This window comes from Phaseolus vulgaris, chromosome 7 (genome assembly GCF_000499845.2).
Source record: "Phaseolus vulgaris cultivar G19833 chromosome 7, P. vulgaris v2.0, whole genome shotgun sequence".
Classification (NCBI taxonomy): domain Eukaryota; kingdom Viridiplantae; phylum Streptophyta; class Magnoliopsida; order Fabales; family Fabaceae; genus Phaseolus; species Phaseolus vulgaris.
This window is the reverse complement of record NC_023753.2, coordinates 19,698,852-19,717,852: the sequence shown is the minus strand read 5'-3', so window position 1 is coordinate 19,717,852 and position 19,001 is coordinate 19,698,852. Positions and strand designations below refer to the sequence as shown.

Sequence of the window (19,001 nt, the reverse complement as noted above, 5' to 3'; positions counted from 1 at the left end):
ACAATTTCATGTGTTAAAATTTTGATTTGATATGTTTAAAACTTTTATTACAATCTACGGTTATAGAACCTAGAAAACTATAAGAAAGCGAATGTTGTGTATAATAGTAGTTTAAAAGTATCTTAACTATTGGAAACAAGTGTACTACTTAACTAAATGTTTTCAACTTGTGCTTTTCACTATTAATAGGTTGAAAACACTTATGTTATCTTTGAAAAACAATTTCATGGGTTAAATTTGCGTTTTGATATGTTTAATATTTCTTTTACAATCTAAGGTTTTAGAACCTAGAAAACTATAAGAAAGTGAATGTTGTGTATAATAATAGTTTAAAAGTATCTTAACCATGGAAAACAAGCATACTACTTAACTAAATGTTTTCAACATGTTCTTTTCGCTATTAATTTATTGAAAACACTAATGATATCTTTGAAAAATAATTTCATTTGTTAAAATTGTGTTTGGATATATTTAATATTTGTTTTACAATCTAAGCTCTACTAATTGATTGAAAACACTTATGATATCTTTGAAAACAATTTCATGTCTTAAAATTGTGTTTTGATATGTTTAATAGAGATATCATTTAGAATCTAAGGTTTTAGAACCTAGGAAACAATAAGAAAGTGAATGTTATAATAGTTTAAAAGTATCTTAACTATTGAAAACAAGCGTACTACTTAACTAAATGTTTTCAACTTGTTCTTTTCGCTATTAATTGATTGAAAACACTTATGATATCTTTGAAAAACAATTCCATGTGTTAAAATTGTTTTTTGATACGTTTAATATTTCTTTTAAAATCTAAGGTCTATTAATTGATTGAAAACACTTATGATTTCTTTGAAAAACAATTTCCTGTGTTAAAATTGTGTTTTGATATGTTTAATAGAGATTTAATTTACAATCTAAGGTTTTATAACCTAGGAAATTATAAGAAAGTGAATGTTTTGTATAATAATAGTTCAAAAGTGTCGCAAGTATTGAAAACAAGCGTACTACTTAACTAAATGTTTCCACTTGTTATTTTCGCTATTAATTGAATGAAAACACTTATTGTACCATCCCGTCCCCGGGCATTGATCAAAGTCAAAGTCAAAGTCAACATATGGTTGGACCACTCAAGGGGGCCCAAGGGAAGAAAGTCAACGGGTTTACCGCTTAAGGCGTCGCTAGGTGTAGGGGTCGCCAAGATGAGGCGTCGCCAAGGTGAGGCGTCGCCAGGATGAGGCGTCGCTAGGAGTAGGTGTCGCTAGGATAAGGCGTCGACGGTGTCACCCCCCGATACCCATGGGTAGGAAAGACCGTGGAGGGGGCGAAACCACGAGGAGCCTTAGTACCTCAGAACAGTAATAAAGAAAAGAGACAGGTGGCTTTAAGGCCATGGTTTTAGTATTAGTAAGGAGTAACCTGACTTGTGAAGTACCCACGCCACCGCTGGGAGACCCTGGGACAGATTTGACCCATAAGAGGGCCACACCCAGGGGAGAACCACGTGCATGGTACGAGAGAAAGGTAGATACGCTCCCAGGGCGAGTGACTAGAGGTTGGGGCGAATGAGTTGGCACCCAGAAAGTCACCCCCTTACGTTAGATGCACTTCGAGAAAGGAGGACTTACACGATGGATTATCCCTAAGTTGGGTTACGACGCTGTAAGGCTCTCCACAGACAATAACGATCAAGTCAAAAGAACACGTGGCAATAATCACTGGAACATCAATGTTTTCCTGAAGATTCGCCAAGGTACGCATTGATTTAGTTTACGTTTCGAACGCTTTAAAGCACTTTAAATGCTTTAAACGTTTTAAACGCGTTGAACGTTTTTATACATTTTAAATGTGCTTTAAGACGCCTTAAATGCTTTAGATGTTTAAAAGGGGCTTAATATGTTTGAGACGGGGATGGCAAGTGAGAGTTTCACACACACAACCCTAGTTGTTTTGCTCGCGCACCCACTGTACGCACAAACAATTAGGGAAGAAAGCATTAGTTATCCAGTTATTTGACCACCTTCAGAGCATCCATTCATGGTGTTCCGATACGGAGGTGTGTCCCTTTGATGTTTCTCTCAAGCTGACTTGATTGTCGGAGTGCAAACGGCCGCGAGGGCGCCCCTTTGTCCACTTCTTTTCAGGTAGTCACAGACGGAGCAGAACGAAGGTGCCCTAGCTGGTGAGGACAAGCCATGCACAAAGACGACCCTGGTCAATCGCAGATGATGAGATCCACGAGACAAGGTTCGATGCGCGCTGAGAGTGAAGAGATGACCATGCAGCAAGTCATGGGCATGATGCAGGGATTGTAGCAAGAACGCATGCAGGCAGATCTCGCAGCGTCTCAGGCGAGAAATGATGAGCTGTGTCACATGAATGAAGGGTTGCGTCGAGGGTGGCACAACCACACATGGCAACGCGACCTAGATGAGCCTGTGCATTCCACTCCACCAACGGAGTTTTCTACGCCGTTCTCGCAGCAGATCCTGGAGACGGTGATTCCCAACACATTCACTGGGCCCAAGGTGACGTTCACAGGGATGGAGGACCCTGAGGCGCATCTCACTGCGTTCCACACGCAGATGATGTTGGTAGGCGGCTCCGACGCTGTAAGGTGCAAACTCTTCATGAATACTAATCCTGCCTGTTGACCGGAACGCTGAAAACTGCCTCGTCAAAGGATCGACGTGCGCACCGCTTCAAACCTCCGTTCCTCTTCGAGATCCACCTCAAGAACCTGCAAAGAAACAGAGCGGCGCCGCTGCGGCCGATCGCACTCCAACGCCCAAGTCAGTGACCGAATCACCAAATACTAAGAGAACAGGAACCGTGCAAATCCTCTCTCACAATAAGCTCTATAACTCGCAAGCGTAAAGAGTATAATCTGAACGTGCGTACCTCAGAAAGTTCATTGAGAACTCTTATATACCTGGTTGCTTTCTCTCTCCTGGCAGTTACAGACTTGGACACGTGGCTCGCATCCAACTGTACACGTGCCATCATCTGGAGCCTCCTTGACTTGGGCGCTGCTTCTGACTCTCTTTTTGGCTAAGTTATTTATGCATGGTGCTGCCCAGTACTTAGCTAACTTGGGAGTGCGATCTCTACTGGAACTGGCGAGTTAGGGGGCCTTCATACACCTTCCCTGTGGTCTCGCCGGCCGCCTTCATAATCTGCACCACCTTCATCTCCGGCGATGTGCTTGCTCTGGCGATCTTCAATCACTAGGTCGCCTGAGTTTACATCTGGCGACTTCATCTTTAACCTGGTGATCGCCGATTCTGGTATGCTGGAGATCGGAACACGCCAACTTAATAACTGACGAGTTCACGAGCCCCCCGACTTCCTTCCCTTCTGCCAACCTAGCGCCTTGTCAACACGCCTATACTGTAGCTGGATGCCACATCATCACTTCCGACTACCAGGGCGGTACACAAGCCCCCCAGTCTTAAGCGAAGACTTGTCTAGCGAAAAGACTAGAAGAGTCACGTCAACACCGGTCTACGTGGCACTGACGCAGAATTCCAAGCGGTTGTACCTTCTGCTTCTCTGACGCTCCACCAAACCCCTCACCCATCGTTCGACACGTGGCTTCATCAACGGCTACCTTCGGTTACCGTTTGCGCTTCCCAAACCCATTTCGAAAAAACTCTTAAACCCATTTTCACTCCACACTGTTCCATCACTTTTCTTCGTATTCACAAATGCTCTAACTTCCTTCTGCAAAAAACTCTCAGCGCTCTCCAACATTCTGAATCACCATCATCCTTCGTCGTCTTCCTGATCATCAAAAGGTACCTACTTTCCTTCTTCTGCTGGTTTTTCTTGCATTTTAACCGATTCGCATCATCCTGTAACTTCCTGGTGCATACGCTGTGGGTTGCTTTTTCCATTTCTCCTTCTACGTAACTTAGGGCTTTGTCAATCATCGCAACGAACCTACGTTCGTTCGTTTTTCACCTTCCTTCCATGATCTAGTCAGCCTCTGTGACCCCTGACCATTTTTCCTTTTCTTCTTCCTTTGCAGCTGCAACAATGACTCGCACAAAGATCACCCCGAATCCTCCTCCTTCATCACGAAACCCCTCTTCACAAGCACACGACCCACCACGAGTTCGTAGCGCTTCATCTTCCCAAGCTGAGAGGCCTGCGTCTTCCCGCCCTAACGTGGCCCAGGCGACTCCACCTATCGCCAGAGGAGCCCCCGTTCCCCTGCCAGACTTCAAAACCCTGTATCCCTGGGCCAACTCGACCCTCTTGAGGGAAACATCGTCTGTGAACACTGTCGGAGCAGTTTTCCGGCTGACAAAGGGGGATGAGCCTCTCCAAACATTTCACAAGGAGCACGATGAAAAGATGATAGTGCTACCTTGCCCCCCCGATCTGCCCGTTTGTACCGACGATAAGGTGAGCGCTGACGGGCCCTTCTGCTTCGTCTACACAACTTTATTCAAGAAGGTGAAGCTCAAGTTCCCTTTCACCCGTTTCGAAAGGGAGCTCCTTACCGAGCTTAACATCGCCGCCGTCCAGCTCCATCCCAACAGCTGGGCGTTTGTGCGTGCGTTCCAAGTGACGTGCGACCATCTGGGGTTGCCCGCATCCGTAGACATATTTCTGTTTCTCTTCGAAGCCAAACACCCAGGAGACCGCCTGTGGGTTAGCTTGAATGGGATTGCTGGGAGGTCAATCTTCGCCATCTTCCAGCAATCCTATAAAGACTGGAAAGGGAAGTTCGTCCAAGTGCGCCCTAACGACAAGGACGCCTCCCTACTCGACGGCTTCCCCTTGTACTGGGTGGACAAGGGGAAGAAAGAGTCCAAGAGCTGCTTCAGGAGACCCAGAAGTCCTGACAGCATGGGAGCGTTGGACAGAGATCTCTGCCTTTTCTGGAAAAGGGTGGCGGATGCCAACATCACTTTCCTTACCACCACCTTGATCTGCTTCGAATTCTACGAGGACCAACTCGAAATTCAAATAGGTTAGAACATTTAAACTGTTGTTTTAATACTGCTTCTGTTTAACCGTTTCTGGGCGTCTTGTGTGTTATGCGCAAGACTTTGGTTTTATTTTTCTGCACCGATCATCTGCTTTGCTGCATACGGCCTTATGCACTTATTTTCTCCTTGAGTTAACCCATCCATTTTCGTTCTATGCAGATAACATGTTGGGCAAGGGTATGCTCACTGAATTGAGGGCGCTCGCCCGAACCCACGGGCTGGCGACGGGCTCTCAAACAGTGCCAAATTCGGTGGTGGAGATCGCCGTAGCCCAGGGTCGATCGCCACCTAAGGGCCCAGCTCCCTCCAACGTCCAGCCCGCCGCCCAACGTAGGAAGCTTGTCCTAAAAAGGCCTAAGAGGAAAGCTCCTCAAGTCATCCACGAGGAGGAAGAAGAAGATGACGAAGTCACCGAAGATGGCCTCGTTACAAAGAGGAAGAGGGTGGCACCTTCTTCACCACCTGCACCACCCCCTCTTCCCACGTCAACGCCACCATCCACGCCTGCCCCTCCTCCATCATCGCCTCCCCCACAAGCTCCTGTTTCACCAGTCCAAGCGATCCCGCTGGCCACTGCGCCACCTGCGGTTGAGGCCCAAGAGCCAAACTTCATGGAGGACCCCCGGAGTGCCTCCACGCCACATGTATTAGCTGGAGGGGGTCCCCCTTCAAATGCCTCAGCCGCAGAGGTTGCTCCAATCGGGGATGAGGTTGCTCATACCTCTCCGATTCTGATCACTGAATCCCCGATGTCGTCACCACGCCGAGAAGTGCCTACTGAAGAACCAGCTAAGGAAGGTGGCGACGAAAACCCGCAATAGGCCCCCACAGTGCCTCTACAAGCAGCAAACCTCCCTCTTGAGGTTACGAGGATGTGGGAGCCTCTATCTGCTAAGCTGAAGACGATAGCGGAAGACATCCCTGCCATCATCACCAGAGCTGTGGAGAGCTCCACCAGGAGGCTCCAAGACGACCTCTTCACCCTCAAAACCGAGAATAGCACCATCAGGGTCGAGGTGGAGAAGTTGTCTGCCAATCTGACGCTCGCGGAGATTGAGCACTCCCGAGTAGAAGACGCAATGAGCACCGAGCTCAGATTGGCGCGCAAGGAGGCCACTGATCTCCGCCATAAGGTGCAGCAACTGGCTCAAGAAAAGATTGAACTGGAGAGCAAAATTGTGCCTTATCGCGTCAAGGTGGCTGACCTGGAGGCTCTTATCAAAACTGACGCCGCCAGGGTGAAGAAATTGGAGAAAAGGTCAGCCGACCGAGAGACCTTCCTTGGGCAGGTGGAAAAGGCAAGGGATGACGCCATGACTGAGCTCGACGAGGCCAACAAGGAAAAAGGGAAACTTGCTGCCGAATTGGGACAAGCGCAAGCAGAATCCAAGAAGGTTGCTGAAGACCTTCTCTAGGCTCAAGAAACCAATGAACAACTCAAGAAGCAGGTTGAAGAGCTGGAGCAGCAGAATAAGGAGCTAAAAGAGCAAACTGAAGATCTCAAGAAACGGATTGAGGAACTTCAGAAGCAGATTGAAGAACTCAAGCTGAACTCTGCTCAAATTCTGGCTACTGGATTCGAAGCTGCGCGGGAACAATTTGCCTGCTTGTTCCCCGACCTGGACCTCAGCATGGTGTCTCTTGATAACGAGGTAGTGGATGGAAAAGTGGTTCCCGCTGAAGACTAATCGATTCTCTCCATCTGCTACCTCCGTGCCCTTCCCTTGTATATAGTTCTGTAATAAACTCGTATTTTCTTGTATACGTACCTTTGAGCTGATACTTTACTTAATGAAATTACTTTTGCATTTCTTCTTGTAACCTCTTCGTCTACCTTTAACTTTCCTTGCGTGATTTACGTCAAAGAAATAACTTAGTAATCTCGTAGGCACGATCTTGTACTTAGCCGTTTCGAACCATCATAACTTCGAATAATAATCACATTAATCAACTCGTAAACTTAAGGCAATGAACCTTAGCGTAAAATGGTACTTCAAGCAATGGACTTTAACTCAACCCCTGGCTTTATAACATCGCTACACCCGATCTGCTTCATCAAAACGGGTCTTTGACTTCTCGCCATTGCTTGAACGTTTCCTGGTCGCCAGAGACTCTTGGCAACACCAGCTTCTTCCTACCTTCACACCTTGGCCATTGCTCTTTCATCTGGGGGTTAGAGGCGCCTTTCGGATCCTTCTCTACCTCCTTGTGCTTCAGAGCAAGAGACCGGGTGGCTAGGCGTTCTCTTCGAACCTACCTTAGCCACCCTCAGAACTTCTTCCACCCTCTACACCATACCTGACCTCGTTCGAGACGAGAAGGATTTTATCTTGCCTGAACTCGCTCATAGGCGAGAAGGTCTTTAACTCGCTTGAACTCACTCACAGGCGAGAAGGTCTTTTACTCGCCTGAACTCGCTCACAGGCGAGAAGGTCTTTTACTTGCCTGAACTCGCTCACAGGCGAGAAGGTCTTTAAATCGTGCCTCTACATTGCCCCAGGGGTTACATCTTCTCGCCCCCAGAAACACTGAGGACTTTTACTTTCCTCTACATTGCCCCAGGGGTTACATCTTCTCGCCCCCAGAAACACTGAGGACTTTTACTTGCCTCTACATTGCCCCAGGGGTTACATCTTCTCGCCCCCAGAAACACTGAGGACTTTTACTCTTCCTTGCCTGCACTCGCTCAGCGACGAGGAGGTCTTTAACTTGCCTCAGGACGCGCGAGGGCGTTGAGGTCTTTTAACTGGTGCCTCCGATCGCCGAAAGACGATGAGGACTTAAAAACTTTAATCGATGCCTCCAATCGCCGAAAAACGATGAGGACTTAAAAACTTTTTAGAAAGCCTGCAATATATCTTTACTTGCCTTAAATCACGTATAAGTGACAAAAACTTTTTGGAAAACAGCAAGCATGCAATCTGAAAACGCCTTATACTTCGAAAACTCTTCTTTCATTGGGTGGCCTCATTAAAAACCCTCCTTAAGGAAAAAAGAGTGCCCCCTTCAAACTGTTTCATCAGAGACATTGTAATATAACTTTTGTGTTTGTCTTTACTTACAAAGCTCTTAACTATAGTACAACTTCAGGTGCGTGGCGTTCCAGGTGCGAGGAATCGCCCCTCCTTCCAGCATCTCTAAGCGGTAGGCGCCGTTCCCGAGCGCCTCGGTTATTCTGAACGGTCCAGTCCACTTGGGTGACAGCTTATTCTCCATCTCGTACTGGTGGGCTTTTCTCATCACCAGGTCGCCTTCTCCAAATTGCCTTGGCATCACCTTCGAGTTGTACCTTCGTTCAATCCTTCTCTTCACCGCCTCAGCTTTCAGTCTTGCCTCTTCCCTGACCTCATCCAGTAGGTCCAGGTTCAACCTTCTCTCTTCATTCGAGTCTTCCTCTACAAAGTTCTGGAATCTCGGCGAGCTCTCCTGGAATCATCGCATCACACCCATAGACCAAACTGAACGGGGTCTCATGGGTTCCTGACTGCTCGGTGGTGTGGTATGCCCAGACTAAACGGGGCACCTCCTCAGCCCAGCTTCCCTTGGCTTTTTCTAGCCTTCTCTTCAAACCTCTCAACAACACCCGATTAGCTGACTCCACCTGGCCATTTGTCTGAGGGTGCTCGACGGATGCAAACACTTGTTAAATTCCCACCCCTTCGCAAAGCTTCTTCAACAGGTGACTTGCAAACTGAGTCCCATTGTCCGACACCAGGCGCTTAGGCACTCCAAACCGGCACACGATGTTCTTCCACACGAAACCTTCGATCTTTTGTGCGGTGATCTGGGCCACTGGTTCTGCTTCGATCCACTTGGTGAAATATTCAATTGCCACCACCAAGTACTTCATCTGCCTGATCGCCAGCGGAAAAGGTCCCAGGATGTCGATTCCCCACGTATGAAACGGCTAAGGGCTGTAGATCGACTTCAACTCCTCAGGAGGCGCCTTGTGCCAATCGGCGTGCTGTTGGCACTGCTTGCAACATTGGGCATACTTCTTGCAGTCTTCTCTCATCGATGGCCAGTAGTAGCCTGCACGGAGAGTCCTCGCGGCCAGAGCTCGACCCCCGACGTGGCTTCCGCATATACCTTCGTGGAGCTCCGCCATGATTCTCGTGCACTTCTCGCCATGTATACATTCCAGGAGCGGGTGAGTGAACCCAAACCTGTACAGATCGCCATCGATCAGGGTGTACTTGCTAGAATTCTTCTTTACCTTCCTAGCCTCAGTCGGATCCAGTGGGAGAAGGCCATCTGCCAGGCACCGCTTGTACTATGTTATCCAAGTGTCTGGCTCGTGGGTAGCGTAGACCTGCATCACGTTCACCTTCTCTCCCCGACATGCTTTAATTCTCGGCGATCTCAGAGTTTCTTGCGTCAGGGACTTATGGCTTCTCGCTGCTTTCTCCGTCGACTTGCTTATCTGAAGGACCAGGTGATCCGCCACAAATGCTCTCGGCGTCTTCAGAGTTTCTTGAATCGCCGTCCTCTGCCTACCCCCCTTGCCTGAACTGGCGAGCTTAGCTAGCAAGTCAGCTCGGGCATTCTGCTCTCTGGGCACGTGCACTACTTCAAAGGAGGCAAACGAACTCTTCAACTCCTGCACATATTCCAGACAGGCCGCCATTTGTGGATCTTTAGCCTGGAACTCGCCTGTTACTTGCCCTGTGACTAGCAGCGAGTCACTCTTAGCCATCAGCACCCTAGCTCCCATCTCCTTGGCCAATAAAATTCCGGCGATCAGCGCCTCATACTCTGCTTGATTGTTACTGGCTTTGAAGGCAAATCTCAAAGATTGCTCGATCAGCACGCCATTGGGCCCTTCTAAAATGACTCCAGCACCGCTACCCTGCTGGTTCGACGATCCATCCACCGAGAGTACCCAACGGAAACCGTCCCCCTCAACTCGTGTCGCCTCAGACGAGAGCTCGACCACAAAATCTGCAAAGATTTGCCCCTTGATCGGGCCTCGGGGCTCATACTTGATGTCAAACTCTGACAGCTCCACTGCCCATTTCACCATCCTTCCCTCAACGTCGGGCTTCTTCAAAACTTTCTGGATGGGCAGGTCAGTCATCACCAGTATGGTGAAGCTATGGAAATAGTGGCGCAACCTCCTCGCCGAAAACACCACAGCCAGCGCAGCCTTCTCCAGGGCCTGATATCTCGTTTCAGGGCCCTGCAACACCTTACTAACAAAATAAATAGGCTTCTGAGCCTGATCTTGATCCTGGGCAAGCACTGCACTCACCGCCCTCTCAGTTACAGCAAAATACAACCTGAGAGGGATCCCCACCAGCGGTTTGCACAAAACCGGCGGGCTCGCCAGGTACTCCTTCAGCCTGACAAAGGCTTCCTCGCACTCCTTCGTCCAGGCAAACTTGTTATTGCGCCTCAAGCACTGAAAATAGGGATGGCCCTTTTCTCCGCTAGCTGACACGAAGCGAGACAGGGCTGCCATCCGTCCTGTTAGCTGCTGGACCTCTTTCACCGTAGCTGGGCTCCTCATCTTCAAGATGGCGGCACACTTGTCGGGGTTGGCCTCTATGCCTCTTTCCGTCAAGAGGAAACCCAAAAACTTCCCAGCCTCCACGCCGAAAATGCATTTCTCTGGATTCAGCTTCAATCTGAACTTGGCGATCGTTGTGAACAATTCCTCCAAGTCGGCAACATGCTTGCTCTTTTCCGGCGAGGTCATGACCATGTCATCGACGTACGCTTGCACGTTCCTTCCCAGCATCGGTGCAAGTACTCGATCCATCAGCCTCTGGTACGTGGCCCCCGCGTTCTTCAGCCCAAACGGCATCACCTTATAGCAATAGCACGACCTCTCCGTCATGAAGGCTGTTTTTTCTTCATCCATGGGATGCATCTTGATCTGATTATACCCCGAGAAGGCATCCAGGAAACTCAGCAACTTACACCCTGCAGCACTGTCCACCAGGGCGTCTATACTTGGTAAAGGATACGAATCCTTTGGGCAAGCTTTGTTCAGGTCAGTGAAATCGACGCACATGCGCCATTTCCCATTGCTCTTCTTCACCAGCACGACATTTGCCAGCCATTCAGGGTACTGAACCTCCCTGATGTGGCCTGCAGCGAGGAGTTTCTGTGTTTCATCTCTAATCGCCTGCCTCCTCTCCTCATTGAACTTTCTTCTTCTTTGTCGCACTGGTTTCACCAAGTTGTCCATCGCCAGATGATGGCACAAGAAGTCGGGATCAATCCCGGGCATGTCCGAAGCGGACCATGCAAACGCGTCCAGATGCCGCTCAATCACCTTGGCGATCTGGTCCTGGAGCTCGACCTCCAGAGATCTTCCCAGCTTGAAGATCTTTCCCCCGATCTCTTTCTCGAGCCAATGCTCGACAGGTTTTGGCCTGGATTCTCGGGCGATCACCGCCCTTGCGATTCCCTACTCTCTCGCTTCCTCAGGGCGATTCCGCACCTCTTCCTCCTCCAGGCCAGCGTTCCCCTCCCCCAGCTCAGCGTCCACCATCTCCACGTCCCTTCCGGCGGTCTCCTCTGTTACCGTCGATCTGGGCTTCACACCGGGAGGTGGGGTGGTTGTTACATAACTCACTGATCTCTTGTTTTTCAGGCTATTCTCATAGCACTTTTTTGCTTCTTTCTGATCAGACTTGATCGTGATCACCACCCCTCCATAGACGGCAACTTTACCTTCATGTGCCGGGTCGACGGTATAACGCCTATCCTGTTAAGCGTGGGCCTTCCCAACAGGATGTTGTATGCTGAAGGAGCGTTTACAATGAGGTACTTGATTTTCTCCGTCCTCGAACCAGCCTCATCTGTAAACGTGGTTCTCAACTCAATGTACCCCCTGACCTCCACCTGGTCACCAGCGAACCCATACAGGCACCCTCCATAGGGCCTTAGCTGGTCAAGGAGCAACTCCAGCTGCGTGAAAGTCGGCCAGAACATCACGTCTGCCAAGCTTCCCTGGTCCACCAGAACTCTGTGGACCTTCCTTCCCGCCGTAATCAACGAAATGACTACGGGATCGTTGTCATGGGGCACAACGTCCCGAAGATCCTGCTTGGTGAACGTAATGTCCACCTCCGGCGAGTGATCTTCAAACATATCCACTGTCATCACCGACCGCGCGTACTTCTTCCTCTGCGATGCGGTGCATCCACCACCTGAGAAGCCTCCTGCAATGGTGTGGATTTCCCCGTGGATAGGCATCTCGTGTTGCTGGGCTTCTCCACCTGCTGGCTGGGAACTCGACGCTCCCCCCGTCCTCCTATCCAGCAGATAGTCGTTTAGGAACCCGCTCTTAACCAGATCATCGAGCTGATACCCTAAGGACAAACACGAGTCCAAAGTGTGGCCAAAGCCCTGGTGAAACTCACACCAGGCGTCTGGCTTTGGTCCCAGCACCTTGTCGCCCACCTTCTCAGGCGCTTTCAACCTAGCAGATATATTGGGAATGGCGATCAGGTCCGCCAATCCCATAACAAACTTGTGCTTAGGCGGGCGATTGTATTCCCGGCGTGCTGGCTGCTGGCGTCCCTGGCCCCTCCCCTTGTTCCTCCTATCATAAGGATGGCGAGTCCTCTGGTCCTTCCTGGCCGCCGCCGCTGTCTCCAGCACCCTTTGCGGCTGGATCCTGGTCTGGGCGCGTGGCCTAGCGGGAGCAACGCTCCCTCTCTTCTCGGCGACCTCACTCTCGTCGGCGATCTGAGCCACCGCAAGTCGCCTGACCTCAGCAAACGTCGCAGGGTGAGCCCTGATCAAGGCCTCGCAGAATGGTCCTGGCAGCACGCCCTTCTTGAATGCATAGACCAGCATTTCTTCATCTTTGGCCGGCGATCTGACCATCTGCGCTCCAAAGCGATTTAGGTAGTCTCTGAGGGACTCTCCCTGGTACTGCCTTATATCAAACAAATCATAAGACACCCTGGGCGGTGCCTTGTTCACGATGTATTGCTCGACGAAAACCTTCGAGAACTGCTGAAAATTGGTTATGTGACCGTTAGGTAGGCTCACAAACCACTCCAACGCCGTTCCCTGAAGCGTGCTCACGAACATCTTGCAATACACGGCGTCTGACCCTCCCGACAGCATCATCTGTGTATTGAACGTGGTTAGATGAGGCTCTGGATCCTCCACGCCGGTAAAGACAGCCTTGACAGGGACCACGCTCGTAGGAATAGGCGTGTCAGTAATCGCCTGAACAAAAGGCATAGGGAAAACACGAGTGGCAACGACGGCGCGACCTCTTCAGCGATAGGACGCCCTTGCTGCTCCTGAAGAGCTTGACGCAGCTCCTCAGTCACCTTGTTGAGCTCCTCATTCCTGGCGCGAGAGGCGACCAGGTCCTTATGCATTCTCGCCTGCTCTATGCGCGAGGCTTCCACAGTTGCCTGCAACGAACGCATCATCTCTGCCATCTGCGCCATGGTCATGGCAGCGGCGCCTTCAGCAGCGACGGGCGCAACTGGACTTAAGCGATTGCTTCTCATTTTTCTCATGAAACTCAGCGAATCACAGAATACAGCGAACAACACTTACTTCAGCTACGATTGAGTCAGCGATCAATCGGAAAAACTGTGTGAAACTCCGCAAGAAACTCAAGAACACCGCAAACCTTCAAAGAAACTTGCAAATCCACCAGAAACCACTGCTCTCCCCACGGACAACCAAACGAGCGAAAGAACTCAACTCCACCGAACGAATTACACGTAAACAGCCGGAAAACCTCACTTCACCAATCGAAAACCCAAACGAACGGTATAAAACGCGAATTCACCGAACAAATTTCAAGCAAACAGCGAACGATGGTTGTACCAGCACACAACCACGCAGAAAACTTCGAAAACCTTCAAGAACTCACGCTGTGGATGGGAGCAAGTTTTACACGGCCCCACGGTGGGCGCCTGATGATCCTGTCTGTTGACCGGAACGCTGGAAACTGTCTCGTCAAAGGATCGACGTGCGCACCGCTTCAAACCTCCGTTCCTCTTCGAGATCCACCTCAAGAACCTGCAAAGAAACAGAGCGGCGCCGCTGCGGCCGATCGTACTCCAACGCCCAAGTCAGTGACCGAATCACCAAATACTAAGAGAACAGGAACCGTGCAAATCCTCTCTCACAGTAAACTCTATAACTCGCAAGCGTAAAGAATATAATCTGAACGTGCATACCTTAGAAAGTTCATTGAGAACTCTTATATACCTGGTTGCTTTCTCTCTCCTGGCAGTTACAGACTTGGACACGTGGCTCGCATCCAACTATACACGTGCCATCATCTGGAGCCTCCTTGACTTGGGCGCTGCTTCTGACTCTCTTTTTGGCTAAGTTATTTATGCATGGTGCTGCCCAGTACATAGCTAACTTGGGAGTGCGATCTCTACTGGAACTGGCGAGTTAGGGGGCCTTCATACACCTTCCCTGTGGTCTCGCCAGCCGCCTTCATAATCTGCACCACCTTCATCTCCGGCGATGTGCTTGCTCTGGCGATCTTCAATCACTAGGTCGCCTGAGTTTACATCTGGCGACTTCATCTTTAACCTGGTGATCGCCGATTCTGGTATGCTGGAGATCGGAACACGCCAACTTAATAACTGGCGAGTTCACGAGCCCCCCGACTTCCTTCCCTTCTGCCAACCTAGCGCCTTGTCAACTCGCCTATACTGTAGCTGGATGCCACATCATCACTTCCAACTACCTACAAATACCTTGACTGGGATGGCAATGGACTGGTTCATCAGCCTCCCAGAGGGTCATATCACGTCTTTCGCACAACTTTCGCAGTTATTCGGAGAGTAGTATCTAGCCAACAGGGCTCCACCGCAAGTTTCATATGACCTGTTTGACGTGAAGCAGTATCAAGGCGAGACCTTGAAGGAGTACATAAGCCGCTTTGGGGCGCAAGTGGTGAAGGTTGGCACCACAGAAGAAAAGGGGTGTGCCCTGGGCCTTTCTGCGAGTCAATCATCCGTAACAGGGAGGAAAGACTAGGAGAGGAAGCGCCCCTACGAGGCAAGGAGGCCCAGCCCAGGGGTCGAGCGGAGGGAAACAGGCCAGCAAGGGAAGGAAATAGACCGTTGAGGCACAATTTTGTGGTAGAGCTAAAAGACCTCATCATTGTACCCAACATCGTTGACAGGTTGAAGCCACCAGTGAAGTCTGATAAGGTGCTGGGACCTTACAAAGAATCATGGTGCGAGTTCCACGAGGCGTTCAGGCACCATATCAACAACTGCTTGGCGTTGGGCTATCAATTGGATGAGCTCGTGAAGAATGGGTTCCTGAAGGATTACCCTGCTGGGTCTGCTGTGACCACAGCCCTAACAGTGCCTGACGAAATGTCGATCCATGGGGAAGTGCACACCATTTCTAGTGGCTTTTCTGGAGGAGGGCTCGCTGCCTCTCAGCGTAAGAGATATGAGAGGTCAGTGAGTTTGGGCGCTGAGGAATTTTCGGATGACCCATGGAAGTCAGACCTCGTCCCACATGACAATGACCCCGTGGTCATTTCGGTCGTCACAGCTGGAAGAAAGGTACATAGGGTTCTCGTCGACCAGGGCAATTCTGTTGATGTCATGTTTTGATCGACCTTCAACAAGCTACAGTTGTCCCCTGACTTAGTGAAACCCTACACCAGATGCCTGTATGGATTTGCAGACAACCCAGTTGAGGTACGTGGCTATCTAGAACTGACGACAACGTTTACCGATGGAGCGGCGTCTCGTACCGAGAGCATTCGGTACTTAGTTGTAAACGCGAATTCATCCCACAACATCTTGTTGGGCAGACCAGCACTGAATAGGCTAAGGGCAGTTTCCTCCACTCGCCACATGAAGATGAAGTTGCCAGATCTAAGTGGCAAGGTGATTGTGATCAAGTCCGATCAAGAAGAAGCCCGAAAATGCTATGAAAATAGATTAAAGACGAAGAGGGGGGTGTTTAGGGTGTGTGAGCGCCCCTCCAGTATAGAGGCAACGTCCGCGCCTATCGAGGCCCCACTCGCGGAGGCGACGCCTAGGGAAGTGCATGCAGTTTAGAGTTCTCTTTAGTTAAAAATCATTACGAAATACATAATTGTAACGGGGACACCCTTTTTCCCTCTGGGGGGTTTTTTAACGAGGTCACCCAAATAAAGGAAAAGAAGTTCAAGAAACACTTTGTCTCAGCTTTCCCCGCTCACCCAAATGTAAGATCAAAGATTAAAGGAACAAAAGACAAAGACTCAAGGCATCGCCGGGCGTAGGCGTCGCCAGGCGTAGGGATCACCCGAGACAGGCGCCGTAAGATGGGGTGTCGCCAAGCTGAGGCGTCACCCAAATAAGGCGTCGCCAAGATGAGGGGTCGCCATAGATGAGTCGTCGCCAAGATGGGGTGTCGCCAAGCTGAGGCGTCACCAAGATAAGACGTCGCCAAGATGAGGTGTCGCCAAAGATGAGGCGTCACCAAGATGAGGCGTCGCCAAGCTGAGGCGTCGCCCGGTGTAGGCATCGCCAGATAAGGGAGCAGGCGTCCAATTCAGAGAAAGTAGCGGGAGCGCATGCTCATGCCCAGAGATCAAGACAGAAGGTACATTCAGTATAAGCTAAAATCCGGGTACCTAGTCCCTGGGCAGGGGTTAAGGGATTCCTTCGGGACGCCCCCTCCTCAGGTATGAATAGCTAGCCCCGATGTCAGATGTTAGACATAAGTTGAAATCCGGGTGCCTAGTCCCTGAGTACGGGTTAAGGGATTCCCTCGGGACGCCCCCTCCTCAGGTATGAATAGCTAGCTCCGGTGTCTGATGTTTAGACACCTCGCAAGGGAGTGGCGGGGGGCGTTTCCTTCGAGCGTGGGCATTAGACGGTAAGAAGTTACGGAGCAGTGGAGAACCAGGTCACTTGGTGTTTTCAGACACCCTGAGGACGATACGGTACTACTGTAGTAGGCCTCTCCTCAGGCGTGGGCACCAAGCGCGAAGAGATTAGGGGCTAAGTTGCCTTGGTGTTTTAGACACCCCATGGACGATACGACACACTGTTGTATAGGCCTCTCCATGGGCGTGGGCACCAAAGCACGACTTTTGTCCCGAGTGTTTAGACACGCTAAGGACACCCAGAGCAGGTCTCTCCTCGAGCGTGGACACCCAGTACAGGTAAGACAAGTCTTCCTCGCCCTCGAGCGACGTCGAGGCTCCAGATGAACAGATAAGTCTTCCTCGCCCTCGAGCGATGTTGAGGCCATAGAAGAGATCAAGTCCTCCTTCGCCCTTGAGCGATGTCGAGGCCAGAAAAGAGATGAGACGCCCTTTTTTTTTCGTCTTAAGCGATGATAAAGCTAGCAATGCCTTTCGCAGCAAGTACATGGGGGCTCAAGACAAGTAAGTTAAGAGCAAGTTGAAGACTTTTATGAGTCCAAAAGGCAAGAGAAACTCTAAGACCAAGAAGAAGAAGCATAAGAACACGAGGCATCAGAGACACGAAAGATACGCGAAGTTAAATCCTCCCTTGCCTTTGGGCAATGACGAGGCAGGCGACGCCTTCATGAGGAAGATTGCTCGTAGAAATGAAGGTCAAGTGGTGTTCTAAATGAAAGATCAGGAGAAGGGTATGTAGTGCGACTAAGAAGAGAAGAGTAAGGAAAAAGGTCACGTGCTACCTAAAGAATTAAAGCCAAAAGCGATGAAGAGATGTATTGAGGGTAACATATTCAATATAGTAAAGAAAACAGAAGCAGATAAAGGTGCAAGAAAAGTTGAGATCGCACAAGAATTTGAAGGTAACACCCCAAATGGCATGTAAATACATAAGATTAAGTGTCAGAATTACAGATGAAGTTCAAAGTATTGTAAAAGGTTGGAAAATACAAATTTACAAAAAGAAAATTAATCAAGAGCAGTTCATTCCCCAAGGTTGAGGGGCACCACCTTCCCCTCGACGATCTGGTGGCCGGGATCGCAGTTTGAGGTATTGATCTTTGGGTTTTCGCACGTGGCTTGGGCCAGAGCCTCTTTGAATCCCTCCTCAAAGGTGTTAGCCATATCCTTGAGAAGTTCTTTGTTGGACTTCTCCAACTCTTCAATCCTGGAGTCCTTGGTGGCAAGCTGCTTGTCTAGAAACTCCTTCTCCACCTGAAGCTTGCTTACATCAGCTTGGAGCTTATCGTTCTCAGCTTGGAGAAGGAGGAACGCTTCGGTCTTTGTAGCTAGCTCCCCCTCAGTCTTCCCAAGTTTTTGCTCTCGGTTAACGCATTGGGCTTCAAGTTTTTTCTGTTGTGCCTCAGAAGCCTTTGCCACGTCTTCCAGATCCGCAACCTTCACTCGGAGGGGCACAACTTGGTTAAGGAGTTCAGCATGCGCCTGCCCCACCTCGTGTAGTCGCTTGTTGGCCTCCTCCTTGGACTTCTGGGCCACCTTCAAGGAAGCCTTGTAGGCCTCCTCTTGACGTTCCCAGTGGCGCGCCAACCTCTCCTTCTCCTCTCTCAGAGAAGCGACCTCTTTCTCTACTGCTTGGAGGTTGGAGGCTTCGATGGCCTTGGCTTTCGCTTGCTCGCGCCAGGTGCTGGCACAGGCCATAAAGGCGCCCATATAGTAGAATATGCCTTCCTTTTTGGGCCCTTCAGCTTGGCCGCGTGGAGACCTCCCTTCCAAGAAACCCCTCAGTGAGTCTTGGATGGGCGAGGGGAGTTCTGGAGCAGGTGGTGGGCAGATTCAGGTTCAGCTTTGACCATACCCTCCAAGGCCCTTGAATGAGGTGGTGAGGAGGCGCTGGGAGGGTCCTCCCTCAGAGATTCAGCCCCGAGGAGGAAGTGACGGAGGGGGCAGTTTGAGGCACAGACTAAGGAGTAGACTGAGTCGTCCTTCGTCGCTTGAAGACTTGCCCTTCAGCGGAGTCCTCCTCATCAACGTTAGAAGGCACCTCTACCACCCGCTTTCCTTTGTCGACGGGAGCTGGTGGGGCAGCAACCTCGACGAGCGCAAGAGGCATGGCCGCGATAGGAGGTGGTGAGTTTGGAGGGTGGTTAGGAGAAGGAGGGGCTGGC

At 50.2% G+C, this 19,001-nt stretch overlaps 1 protein-coding gene across 1 annotated transcript; it reads right to left on the bottom strand.

Moving 5' to 3' along the window:
* Positions 1-17,859: 17,859 nt before the first annotated feature.
* Positions 17,860-18,546, bottom strand: LOC137829216 (uncharacterized). Its single transcript, XM_068636013.1, has one exon. It carries the CDS (start codon positions 18,544-18,546, stop codon positions 17,860-17,862), a length of 687 nt encoding a protein of 228 aa, XP_068492114.1.
* Positions 18,547-19,001: the final 455 nt, after the last annotated feature.